General features: G+C 43.3%; 1 protein-coding gene across 1 annotated transcript in view; it reads left to right on the top strand.

Annotated features, from left to right (window-relative positions):
* Positions 1-13,971, top strand: part of nlgn1 (neuroligin 1) — a 427,865-nt gene that overhangs the window by 175,571 nt on the left and 238,323 nt on the right. Inside the window, exon 3 of the mRNA XM_034082065.2 lies at positions 3,966-4,025. Coding sequence (XP_033937956.1) covers positions 3,966-4,025 — 60 coding nt within the window. The remainder of the gene's footprint in view (positions 1-3,965; positions 4,026-13,971) is intronic.

The following is a 13,971-nucleotide window of genomic DNA, read 5'->3' as shown; positions in this document are numbered from 1 at the left end:
GCCTCCTTGTCACTGGGCCGTTTTGAATTGACACCTGATTGCTGTGTGATGTCTCTCTCTGTGAGTGCATTCATGAGTGGGCGACTGTCTGTGTGTGTGTAGGTGTGAGTGTGTGTGAGAGATAGGAGTTGTCATGCAGCTGTCGTGTCTGCTCTGATCCCCACTAACCCTCAGTCAAACAACATGCCACTGTAATAGCAGCACATGTGCCGTCCGGAGAGCCGACACATCAATCAAAGATATTTTATTTGATTCTTTTCAGTCTCTAGTTGCCCTTAACTCATTCCTCATGTTCTGTCCCGTTTCACTAAGGCACTGGTTTACACATAGTTTGCAACTAGTGTGGTGTCTGTTCAGAACTGGCTACATGCTGAACATGTCGTAGTGTCATTGGGCAATATACTTAACCCCTTAAGTATTACCTTAGGCATGTCTACGGTATTGAAGTGCATGTAAGTTTCCTTGGATAAAAGTGTCAAATCCCATGTTATGTATCGGGCCAGGGTTAGGGTTAGCTTTAGAGCTAAGGTTCCTTCTCAAGAACTGTTCATACAATCAATTTGCGAGCAATATATTTCAATGTGAAGCTCCAGACAATGATTATATGTGTGTACATTGTGTAGGAAATGTTCAACTATAAATCTAAGTTTAAGTTTGAACTAAGTTTTAAGTACACTTCTACCACCACCAACACCAACATTCCCCTTTAGAGGAAGGGTGAACAGTACAGCAACAAGTATTGGACCCAGATCAATACAATGATTCTTGAAAAGCAAGTTGCAGTAACCCACGGTCAGAAACAAAGGTGAAATACACAAGAGCTGGTTATTTCCCAATAAAGGCATAAAGGTCACTTGTATGCTATTTAAATAAAGCCTTAATTAGGCGAGATATTTTGCTTGGCGTAATGATTTTAGTGTTATTTGTCATAAGTCAAAAACGGGTGATATACACTTGATTTGATTCTGCATCCAGTCGGCCTGCTCATGGTATTGGTTAGGGACATTCTGTAATGCTCGCGCATAAAAGTGAACTGCAGCCAATGAGCCGCACAGACAACATGCTTAACTTATTATTCAGAGCCCTGAAATCACCCGGGAAGTTCTTGAGATATGCTAAGAATGTACCAACAAACACAAACATTCCGAACGTTGTACTGTAAGTTGAAAAATAAGACACTTTGTTAAAGGACTTTTGGATATGAGACTGAAACTCCCCCAGTCCACTCTCATAGGAGGCAGGTTCATGGTTAGGTAGTGCTAGGAAGCGCTCTTGTATAGACACTATGTAGAAGTCAAAATAAGATGGTTGAGAACAATATTCGATCACTCCATTAACAAGTTACTTTAGAGATGTGTTCAATAAAGTCAGTAGAATAAGACCCTATTCTCAGAAACAAGGCATGCCACAAGGTGAAATAACAAAACTGAATTCATCCAGCATTTATACCTTACCTTGCCACAAGAACTCTCTTTGTCAGTTTAATGTTGTTTCTGATATCCAGGGACTTCTACCCCAAGGAGCATTGAAGTTGTCGCAAGAGCTGATCTTGAACCACCTTTTTTGTATTCCTTTAATCTCTCAAATAAATGCCACCCTGACACATTAGGACAAGAACATGTTCTCATTGCGAGCCGGTAGCAGATAACATTGTATAGTGAATGCGAGGCTTATTGAAAACCAATCCAAACCCCATAGTGTCATTAATCTACAGTTAATTACGTGCAATTCACATTTACTTCATAATGATAAGTTAAGGCAATAAAGTTGTTTATTGCCACTTTAATGTAACACTGCATCATTTCAAGCATATTTCCGCTAAACTGCGTTTAAGGTTTATTTGCCAAGTTGCCCAACATGTGCGCATGCTTTGAAAGGCCAAGACAAGGACATTACAAGGATAATGGCAATAAGATAACAAAAGTATCATATTTTGTAATGCTTGTTGTATGTTTAAGTGTTTTCACAGAGCCTTTCCCTTAGCAATACTCCTTCTAAACAGGTAACACTTCCTCAGACAGCAGACTGTGTTTCTTAGACGTTCCACGTGTTGAAAGAAACGATGCTCGTGTCTCGGTGCTTATTCAGCACATAGAAAGCACAAGTCAGCTCTCGCTTATCAAATTGCTTGTCAGATTCACAAAAGAGAGCTGGGAGACTTCTCTAGGAAAGAATGATAAGCCGGCTGCTTTAAAGTCACCGCAGACAAATGCTTGCCCTTAAAATAAACCACCACTATGTTGAATGATGGAGGAATGATGACTCATCAAAATAAGCTTCTGACTCAAAGTATCTTGAACCTTTCCAGTGATTCATCTCCCAATCTGTATTACAAAGAAATAGATGTTCAAACCAACAAATCTTTATTGAATTATTTCCTTTTACAAAGACAATTCTTTTCAACATCAACCTTATTCACAGAATGCGCCTGTTAACCTTTGATGTTGAAATTGACTGCTGTGAGTTTTATGAAGTCAAATGGATGGAATTAGATGTACACAGAATAGTTGGGTATTTGGTTGTGTGGCTAATGAAGATAGCTTTAAAGTATTGGAGTGGTCATTCTGAAATAGTAGATTGGGTATTCGAAGACCCTTGGCGTCACATATTGTTGAGTAGGCTTTCGCTTTATGTGTGGGTGTGTGTGCGTGTGCGTGTGTGTGTGTGTGTGTGTTTTCCCGGTATGTTTCTGGGGGTCATGCAACTTTTATTTCAGGACTGCATGTATTCATATATGTTTCTGAGTATCTGTGTCCCTCTCCGTTAGTGTGTTGTTTGTGTGTGAGTGTATATATGTATGTATTTGTTATTTTTGCTCAAGATAGTCTTTGTTAATGTGTCTGCATGTACACAACAGTTACATTAAGATTACAATGTGTTGGTTTTAATAAAGAAGCAGTTGACCACTTCCCCTGTGCAACTATCAAAGGTTTTTCTCTTTTCAAGAAAACCACCAGGCATGAGAACATTTTTGGACAATTTGCTTTCTTGTGGCGAGTTAGAGAAGAAGATTGATGCCACTCATATGCCAATATGTAACCTACATCCAGGAGTCAATTCACTTAGCTTAGCCTAGCCAACAGGGCGAAGCAACTGGCTAAGTCCCATCCAAAGGTAACACAATCTCCAACAATCTATAATTAGCATGTTATATCTTGGGTGTAGTAACTTCATCATGTACAGAAAAGCAAATTTCCCAAAATGTAAACTACCCAAAAACTATTGAAAGTATATTTATTTGTATATAATATAGACTTTTATTAATTACCCAAATTGAAATTGTGTGCAAGGTTTTACTTGTTTATTCTCAACATGTTTGATTCTGCGGTTTTCATTGGCAAAATGAGAAAACTTGTTTACAAAAGAAATCCGCAAAACTATTTTATATTTTTTCGTATATGATGTCCTCATCTTTACCTCGATCCGTCATGTACATGTTCTGATGTCGGCCACGCTTCACAGCAGCACCCCTGCAGTGAAATGTATGCATGCCATTGAGTGTGCGTGTTTCTGCGTGTACACACTGTACACACTCTGATAATACAACAGGGGGAGTGTGTCACATGCTTCTGTTGAGTGTTTTTTGTGTAATGCTGATTCTTTCACAGCTTTGTTCTCTGCCACTTTCCCAAATGTTATGATATTTCTGATATGTGTAATTGATGCTTCTGTATGCACTGTTTCAAAGAAGTTTATGTCTTGTGATCCTAAGAGATTGACCCTCAATTTTTTGCTTCTTTTTTTAAAAAGTCCCTCTTTTCTTGCTCCTTTACTTTCTTAATGAACTCGTATACAGTACATTCCTACTGTGTGGACTTTGTGGTAATGTTTACCCGAGATTTTTCCAAAAAAGGGGCTAGAAACACTAACTGTTGATACTTTCTTATCTTTTGAGAGCATCTTTTGAAGACTGTGTGTTCTTGATCACCCTGTTTTCCTCCATCTTCTCCTTCTTGGTCCTATAGGTCCCCTTACAAAGAAACACACTGATGATTTAGGTGATAGTGACCGCACGGACGACGAAGGTATTTTTTACCCCCGATGCCAAACTGATTTGCATGACAAGGGAATCCAAACTTACCCTTTCTCCTCAAATTTTTATCTTCTTTGATTTTCTTACATTTCTTGTCCTTTTTTTGAAAGTGATGGACATTTTCTTTTTGCTCTTTACTCGTAAACTCTTTTTGGGCTGGATGTGTTTTGTCCTTTTCAGCTTGATGTCTAAAGTTTACATGTTTACCACCATCCTTTGATATTAATACTGTAACATAGATTCTCTGCTTGGATTTGCTGTTTCCTTTTACGTTTCCTTTTCTATGTTGCATCCCACCAACAGATCAATTAACTATTAACCCGTCAGCCAGTTTTAACACATTTTTGCATGTTTCTTTTCTTTGAAACCGTGTCGTAGAAACTAATATCATGTTCAAAAGACTGACTAACTGGCTTGCAACTATACTAACACTGAAGACTTGTTCATGTTTTGGGCGTCAAACCTACACACTTATTCAAGATGGGTCTAAAATGAACTCAGAGAACACATCTAAAAAAAAAATGAAGTAGTACAGGATGTGAGCTAACTGTTAGATTCAAAACCCAACTTCTAGGTAGCCAAATGACTTGTTTTGTAGCTATATCAAATGCTGGCCTGGCTAGCAGACTTCAGACTTGGCCATAATAAGCCAACATTTGGGCGGAGCGGATTTCAAGTGACATTAGTCATTATGGTTTAAAGTGGTCACCTGGGCTCTCTGTTTTGATTCTTCTTTGGAGAACACACAAGCAAAACATAAAGATGAAAGATACTCAATTTCTTTTGGATGGTCATTAAGACAAACTGCTCATGTGGCTTGTGTCAATCCAACTATGTTATGTTTAAATGTTGAGGTCCTCTCATGCAGCTGATTGTCATTTCACTTTTAAAGGCATCTTAGGGAAACTGAACTGCTCAGGAGGCAGACATATTATATCTATGTCAAGAGGAAGTTGAAGATAGCACTTGTGCTACGTTTGATCAGGAACCCTAACCCTAGTTACGTAGATGATTGGATGATAACCTAAAGCTTTTTGGTTTTCCCCCTTCCATTCCAATAACAGTAAAGTTCAAAAGTGTAAATATACAAAAGCAATCCAAATCCTGCATGCCAAATAATACTTTAAAATGATTCATCGAAATACAAGGAATAAAATGTGCTGGAAATGTTGGGACCCTTATTAGTAGATAACATTTGCCCAGTACCACCCAACAGCTGCATCCCACAGGGTGAGGTTGAAAGCTCTGGAAAAGTGAACCTTGAACTAGGATTTCCTTTTTTCCTGCAGTGAAATGTTAATCATGTATTTTGTATTACTAATACAGCAATATGCATTAAAATGGTGTTACAGGTAAGGATAGAATATACTGTAAAGGTATTTTTCACTTAAAGGTGGGGTAGGTACGTTTCAGAAACCGGCTCGAGATACACTTTTTGTTATATTCCATGGAATGCTCTTAACATCCCGATAGCAAGGAATATCTTAAGTGCTTTGACAAAACATCCATAAAAGATGAATCTGTAGAAGCCGTAATACTGTAAAAAGTACAACGACCTGCCTGTCAGCCTTGCATCGGGGCACAAACTTATCTCATGCCCTCAGTGGTCATGTGTGCGTTTGTGTGTGTTGGAGGAGGGGCTCTATAAGGAAGTGGCAGATTTTCTCCGGTTGTGTATTTTCAAATTCTAGCGATCTCGAGCCGGTTTCTCAAACGTACCTACCCCACCTTTTAATGCCACTTTTTGACTTTACCTTTCATCAATCATAAAGATACAAACTAAGCTATTCATACTAAAAGTGTGCTCCTTAGCTCCTTGCTCTAGTTTCTGTATTATTATTATTAAAAATCCTATATGTGCTAAATACTTGAAATGATCTCTCTTAACACCAATCGAACACATTTCTATAGTGGGATTAAGGTTCAGCCATCCGGGGTCGGGATGGACGGATGGATTAAGATGATTACTCCAAAGTTTTGTTTAACTATGACTTGATTGATCCCTTACTACGAAAGTCATCCACAATAGTCTTGTTTACCACGCTGCACCTGTTGACATTAGGTAAGAACATTGTTTTAGACATAGTTACAACATGTTTCCATGGCCTTCACTAAATGTTTGGCACTAAAAAACATGTTCTCCGCTTACGATTCTGACACAGAGTCATAACACCACCAAAATACCTTTCCCCCATTCCATTGTCGCTTTGAAGGTATTTAAACCTAAATGAGTATGAGGCACAAACGTGTAAGAAAAAGGGCTTCTTAAACTGTTAAGGGAGCCAAACTGAGATTATAAGCCGGAATGTTGCAATCCCTCCTCTTAATATTGAAATGAATTGCCATTTTGAAGCTAACAGTGTTCTGGAGAGCTATTAATCTCAATAATACAAACACATCAACCGTTACGTAGTTGTCGTAAACAAGCAGTCCTTTGAAAACTCCTACTAGGAATAAAGTGCCCTTGATAAAGACTGAGATAGAGTCGTTTCCCCTTAAGGCCGCTCGAGTGCATCTTCAATGGCAGGCAGACAGTCTTAATAAGGCACCTCCACTGTATAATGTAACGAAGTAAACAGCAATTACATCCAAATAAGGCTCACGACCATTTGGATCCCTTTGATCTTTGCCATTACGCTGTTTTCTGGGGGCTCACACACACGGTCACACACACCAATAACATCAGAGAGAGTCACATACATCTATTGAATGAAATCCCGGCAAGCTTCGAGTATTATCTCCTGGGCAGACAACTAATCCAGTTTAATACATACGGAAATATGCTGGAGGACACACACACACACGCACACACACACACACACACACACACACACACACACACACACACACACACACACACACACACACACACACACACACACACACACACACACACACACACACACACACACACACACACACACACACACACACACACACACACACACACACACACACACACACACACACACACACACACGTGTTGCTCTAACCCTGTTCAGCTAGGGTCCAGTGATTCTTAACGTTTGACCTCTTGTCACGTTGTATATGCAAACTCATGACTGCACGAGTGAACCTAACCTACCCACTCTGCAAATATTGGATATAACAATCTCTTTATACTCAGTAAAGCTGCTGTTTGTAATGCTTTTGTGCCGGGAATAGAGATGTAAACAGGAAAGTCCCTGAGAGCTGAGGATTTGTTAGTTTACAGCGGATATTGCTGGAGTGGTTAAAAGCGGGTGTACAGAAGTGGAGATGTCGTGAACTGTGGGATCCACAAGGCTCTTATAGGGCCCCTGGTACCCTATATACAATATTATACGACATTACTTGTGAGATATTAATCTTCCTACACTATGGATTTATTACTTTGAGTGTGGAGGGCACACGGATATGGATTTTGTGACAGCATAAGGCCAATCCTGGAGCTGAGGAAAGGATGATAAAAGATCAAATGTGGAATGTGTTACCTCGTCCTCAGGCTCTGCTGATATTTCAAGTTCAACTCCAACTATTGAGGCTGCTTGATATCAGAGGGGTAAAAGTCAAACATCATTTACCACTACAACTCACAATTTAACAATGGAGAATCCAGTACTCTGATCATGTACTTGAGTAAAAGTAAAAGTACCAGAGTGTAGGAATACTCTGTTACAAGTAAAAGTCCTGCATTCAAAATGTTACTCAAGTACAAGAACAAAAGTATTAGCATCGAAATGTACTAAAAGAACCAAAAGTACAAGTAGTCATTGTGCAGATTGGTCCATTTCAGAATAATATATATATATGTTTTATAATGATTGATCGTGAAAGTGTTCTCAAAGCTGGTAAAGGTGCAGCTAGTTTGAAGTACTTTGTAGACTGCAGGGTAGCTGGTGGATTTACTCCAGGTGGAACTAAAGTCTGATTTAACACTTGATTAGATTTCACATCATTCATCCACATCTGTGAAGTAACTAAAGATATGAAATACATGTAGTAAAAGTACACCATTTACCTCTGAATAGTAGTGTGGTAAAAGTACAAAGTATAAAATGGAAATTCTCAAGTAAAGTCAAGTATCTCAAAATTGTACTTAATTCGAGTAAATCTACTTGGTTAGTTCCCACCTCTTCTGAAAATTGACCAATTTATGTTTGATTACAATTAACAATAACATGGAAGGATTAAGACTACTTTTAATGACAAGGAAAACAAATCCAAAAGCATAACCAACCAATAACGGCTCTGCAGAGCAGCTAAATACTTACCGGGCCATCCCAGTAAGATATAAGGTCAATTCAACTGCAGTTGAAGAAAACTGCTCTTCTCATTTAAGATCCGGCAATTCAACAAGGGTGTTTTCATGACATCTGAAGTTGAAACTGACACGTTCTCAAAACAAATCTAAACAAGAACCTCTAACCATTCAAATAAGGCTTTTCAGACCGATGATGTTAACCCTAACCCTAGCCGGGTCATGTTTAGGCATTTGGAAATAATCTTTGTGACAGCTGGCTCTGTCTCCTGTGTAAAAATCAACACTCTGCAGGCTCAACCATCCATTAAAAACTACTAACGTTATATAACTGTTCTTCTAAGGCCCATACACTGTATGAAATAAGGACATCGTCTGGGTAACGTCCCCATAGGATTCTAATGAGTTTATGTGAGCTCAATGTAGGTAAGCATCCTGTAAATTATACATAGCTTTAAGCCTTAATATCATTTAAATTGTTGAGTTATAGAATGTTTCAGCCCCATAAAGAGTTGTCATAAAATTGGTAATAATCTTTAGAGACCAACCGTTTGTTGTACCATTCTTTACATTGTTTTCACTTCTGCTGAAAATGTGGGCATTTTGTAATAGGGGTCGAGAGAAATGACTCATTTTGACAGTCTGTAGTGTTTCATTAATTTATTGGAACACAATTATCATAAAGCACAACATGTATTATATTTGGTTTTGATAACGTTCAATAACTGCCAAAGATGTTGAATGGATTATGGTCTTTGCAAATCTGAAACAGGCTATTGTGGTTACTCCATCAACATGAACTTCTAAGGTCTTAAAATTATGACAATTACTCTCCAATTTGTAATAGATCACTTTTCAGAATAAAATAAAGATAGGTTATTTAAATACACAGTACCTATACATCACTATGATGACATGCAGTGAATACAAGTAAAAAACACTTATCTAATGTATAAGCCTTTATTTGCAGATGTAATACAATGTCAAGCAAACATGCTGTTGCTTATGGACAAAGTGAATTTGCCACAAAATCTGCACGTTATTCCTCGAGTGTGCTGATGTCATCTTAGACATGCCAACAATAAGTTGCATCAGCACAGTTGCACTGATTACACAAGAGCATCTAATCGAGAAGCGTTTGAATTGGCGTTCACCACTGGGCCTCGTTTTGTTCCTGTTGGTTTCTACAGAGCCACCCTGTGGATTTGCTCCCTGCAGCAAAAAGGTTGGAGCCAAGATTACAAAAAAAAACCTCTGCTCCTTGTGTTTGCTTTTGGTTTGATAAGTCCTCTACACCGGCAGAGGATACCAAAGTTGTTGCAACAGCCCGAGGGCATCTCTCAGGGTTTGCTCAGAGAAATCTAAAGCACCTGATTCTCTTTGATCATAACCTCATCCTCAAGGAAGCAGATCTACTCCATGATGGGATGTTACATATCCTCTGACACACTCACCCACACTCATCCCTGGAAAGATTGTTTGGTTGCATCACAACAAGATAGCATCTCATTTTGGCTCTTCTCAAAGCAAGCTTTCATCTTGCTGCAAAAAACCTTGGAGTACAATTCCCACCTTTTTCTAATCCCTTTATTAAAATAACATAAGGTTACAGTATGTAAACAAAAATAATTAAGAACATATTGATATAGATATGTCTGCAAGTAGGTTACGGAAAGACATGAATTCTGCCATCAGCTCAATGATGATGAATTGATAATTCAAGGAGAGAAGGGTTCAGATGTTTCCGCTCAAAGTGTTGCTGTGGCAGCCCATTAAAAGATGCCAGGGAACCGTAGCAAGCTGGATTGCATACACCTAAAACCTTGAGGTACAGTGCGTTCAATACACACACCGGGGCTTGTTTGAGAAAGTATATTCAGGTAAATCTGTCACGGTTGAGTGAAGGAAGCAGGACCCAAATGCAGATAACTCTGATAAACCTTTATTTCAAGGATAATGAAACTAACATAGACAAAACAGAACACTCACCGGTGAACTCAGTCACCAACAAAAAACGAACCAACACTGAACACAGGAAGAGACTAAATACAGGGAGGGGTAATCACGAGACGAGAAACAGCCGGGAAGGGGAGGAGAAACACAAGGACAACAGGTGAACACAATCAGACAACTAGACACACCAGGGAAACTAACGACGGGAGGAAAAACACAGGGAAAAGAACCAGACCAAAGACCACGGCTCTCAGGGGGCCAGGCTCTCAGGGGGCCAGGCTCGAGGGCGAAGACCAGACAGCTCCGGAGGCCGGGCAGGAAGGCGCTGACGGGACAGCTCCGGACGCCGGGCAGGACCCGGTGTCGGCCGGACAGGAACCAGAGCCGGTAGGACAGGCTTCGGCAGGATCCCCCACGGAAGAGGACCAGGAGTTGGCAGGACCCCCGGTGAGACAGGTAACGGCGGGACCTCCAAAGAAACAAGACATGGAATTGGCAAGACTCTCAGCGAGACCTCCAACGGAACAGGACATAGGGCTGGCAGGACCCCCGGCAGAAGAGTCGGCGGCGGGACCCCCAACGGGACAGGACACAGGGTTGGCAGGACCCCCGGCAGGAGAGCAGTCGTCGGGACCTCCAACGGCAAAGGACATAGGGTTGGCAGGACCCCCGGCAGAAGAGTAGTCGGCGGGACCTCCAACGGCACAAGACATAGGGCTGGCAGGACCCCCGGCAGAAAAGTAGTCGGCGGGGCCTCCAACGGCACAGTACACAATGTTGGCAGGACCCCCAGCGGAACCTCCCACAGCACACGAGTAGGGACTTGAGTGGAGACTCGAGAAGAAACTTGAGAGTCGACTTGAGAGTCGACTTGAGAGATGACTTGAGAGGGATCTTGAGCGGGAACTTGAACGGAGACTTGAGAGGGGACTCAATAGGGAACTCGAGAGGGGAGCCGAGAGGGAACCCGAGAGGTGATTCGAGAATTGTCTTGAAAGGGGACTCGAGAGGAGAATCGAGAGGGGACTCGAGAGATGATCGAGAGATGACTCGAGAGGAGACCCGAGAGGGAACTCGAGAGGGGACTCGAGAGGGAACCCGAGAGGGGACACGAGAGGGAACCCGAGAGGGGACACGAGAGGGGACTCGAGAGGGGACTGGAGAAGAGACTTGAGAGGGGATTGGAGAAGAGACTCGAGAGGGGACTGGAGAAGAGACTCGAGAGGGGACTCGGGAGGTGACTCGGGAGGGGACTCGGGAGGTGACTCGAGAGGGGACTTGTGTCGGTTGGTACGCCGACAGGACACGGGGAGCTGGCGTCGGCTGGGGAGCCAGCAGGGGCCCTACCTCTGGGCCAATAGTTGTCCGTCCTTCTGTCCAAGGACGCAATCAAGCCAGTAAGACCCTCTGCTTAGCCAGGGGGTTCTACTCGGCATACTTTCTCGTGAGCAAGAAAGTCGGCGGATTTCGCCCGATCTTGGGCCTCAGAGGAATCAACAGATTCCTGAAGGTGCTGCCATTCTATATGCTGACTACTGCATACGCACAGGTGGTGTGGTTCTCAACCGAGGGATGCCTACTTCCACGTGGGCCGGGCAAGAGGGTGCCTTATATTCAGTTCCTCTGGCCCTTGGGCAGACTGGCAGCTGCCTCGGCTGCTGGGCCCTTAGGCCCGCTGTTGTTGCGCCCCATGCAGATGTGGCTGAACAGGACTCCAAGTGGCACAGGCACAGGGAAGTCAGGGTGTCGCAGCATTGCTCCACTCTCTGTCACGCTGGAGGGGCAGGGCCTATCTCCTGGTAGGCGTGCCCATGGGCGCCATCCCATCCCGCCAGGAGACCATCACCATAGGTGCATGTCTCTCAGGGTGGGGTGCAGTGCGGCAGGGTAGGACCGTTCAGGGTCAGCGGTCTGCCCAGCAGAGTGCGCGCCAGGTCAACGTGCTAGAGCTTCGGGCCGTGCAGCTTGCACTCACGCACTACCCCAACTGGGGGGCAAGAATGTGCGTGTTCCTTGGGGACAGCATGTACATTGTTGCTTAGACAACAGTCCCTTCTAGATAGTGGACGTTTTCACTCCACTCTGAATTTATGTGGCTGCGATTTCTGCCCGACATGTTCGGGTCGACGGCGCCACGGCGGGGTGCCACAGGTCGGTGTCCCTCTTTATGAGAGGGGCTTTATGGCAGCGTCCCCCTTGCACCCTGAGGGCTCCGGCTTGGGACCTGCCCCTGCTGCCGGATGCCCTATCATCTCCTCCCTTCGAGCCCCTGGCCCAGGTGGGGCTTAGGTGGCTGCCCACGAAGGCAGCATTTATGCTTGCCATAGCCTCAGGGAAGCGAGTCGGGCAGTTGCATGTCCTCTGCATAAACAATACATGCCCGAGGTGAGACTCTCAGGCGTTGCCCTTTGGGCAAATGTGGCATTCCCGCCCGGGGTCTTTCCACAAACCCACTTCAATCAGCCTGCCCAGCTGGCACGCTTTGACATTCAGGAGTACGGCACGTCGAAGTTGCTGTGCCATGGGGGTGCCCAAAGGGCATATATCAAGGCTACTGCCTGTATACGGCAGGAGGAGCAACTCTTGATTTTGCCCTGGCGGCACTAATGGAGGTTATGCCCTCTAACCAGTGGCTGCCCCACTGGGTTGTCGATACCATCTCACAGGCTTACGGGGCCAGTGGCCGCCCCCTGCCATCAGGCTGAGATGCCACTCTATAAGGAGTATCTCAACATATTGGGCTGCCCTGAGAGGGGTGCCCCTGGAGACCATCTGCGCCGCGGCGTCGTGGGCGTCTTCTGGCACATTCTCCAGTTGTCATCAGGTCAATGTCGCCACTCCCCATTCTTTGGGCATGGTCCTTTTGCCGAGCTCCGCTGCTTCCAGTGGTGAGCAAGGGCTTGGATTCTTCATGACATTGTTGGTATAAGTCATCCAGTGCTAAAGCACCGCCTCTGGCGGTCAGTAGGGACGAAATAAAACGATAGTTACGGCTGTAACTACGGTTCTATGAGTCCCGGATGACCGCCAGAGATCCCTGTCACTCAGAATTCTTGTGTGCTCGCGAGAAGATTCGGGGAACAGATCCTCTGACAATACCGGCTGATATAGCCGGTGTCACGTGGGTCACAGGTGACTTTGTTGTTATTGGTACTCGAGCTGCGCATGCGCGCGATGGACATATCCAGTGCTAAAGCACCGCCTCTGGTGGTCATCCGGGACTCATAGAACCGTAGTTACAGCCGTAACTATCGTTGTATGGCTGTTTGTGGCTTTGAGGCCAACCTTGTCTGGCAACATCTTACAGTTGTGGCTGCTATGAACATCAACATTATCAATGGTATACTTTATCTTCACCATCAATATCAGCATCAGCAGAAGCACCATCATGGTTGCATCCACCACCACCATAATCATCTTTGTCATTGCTGGGACATCAAAAGCATCATCAACTGCATGGTTGTTTTCATTGTTAGCACAATGTTCAACACCAGAATGATATTTGCATTACCATCTCGTTGACTTCCACATCATCATTTATGGTCATGTATGGCTTTATGTCCATACTTATGGTTTCCATTGTTTCTATGGTTTCCAGTCATATGTTCATCAACATCATCAATGTCATGGTTTGGCATCAACATTAAGATCAGCAGCACCATAATGGTTGATTCCATTATCAATGTCATCTACATAACTTCCAACACCACCATCATAATCATCCTTGTCATGGTTGTGTCATTAA

This window comes from Pseudochaenichthys georgianus, chromosome 4 (assembly GCF_902827115.2).
Source record: "Pseudochaenichthys georgianus chromosome 4, fPseGeo1.2, whole genome shotgun sequence".
NCBI lineage: Eukaryota > Metazoa > Chordata > Actinopteri > Perciformes > Channichthyidae > Pseudochaenichthys > Pseudochaenichthys georgianus.
This window is presented reverse-complemented; position numbering and strand designations above follow the sequence as displayed.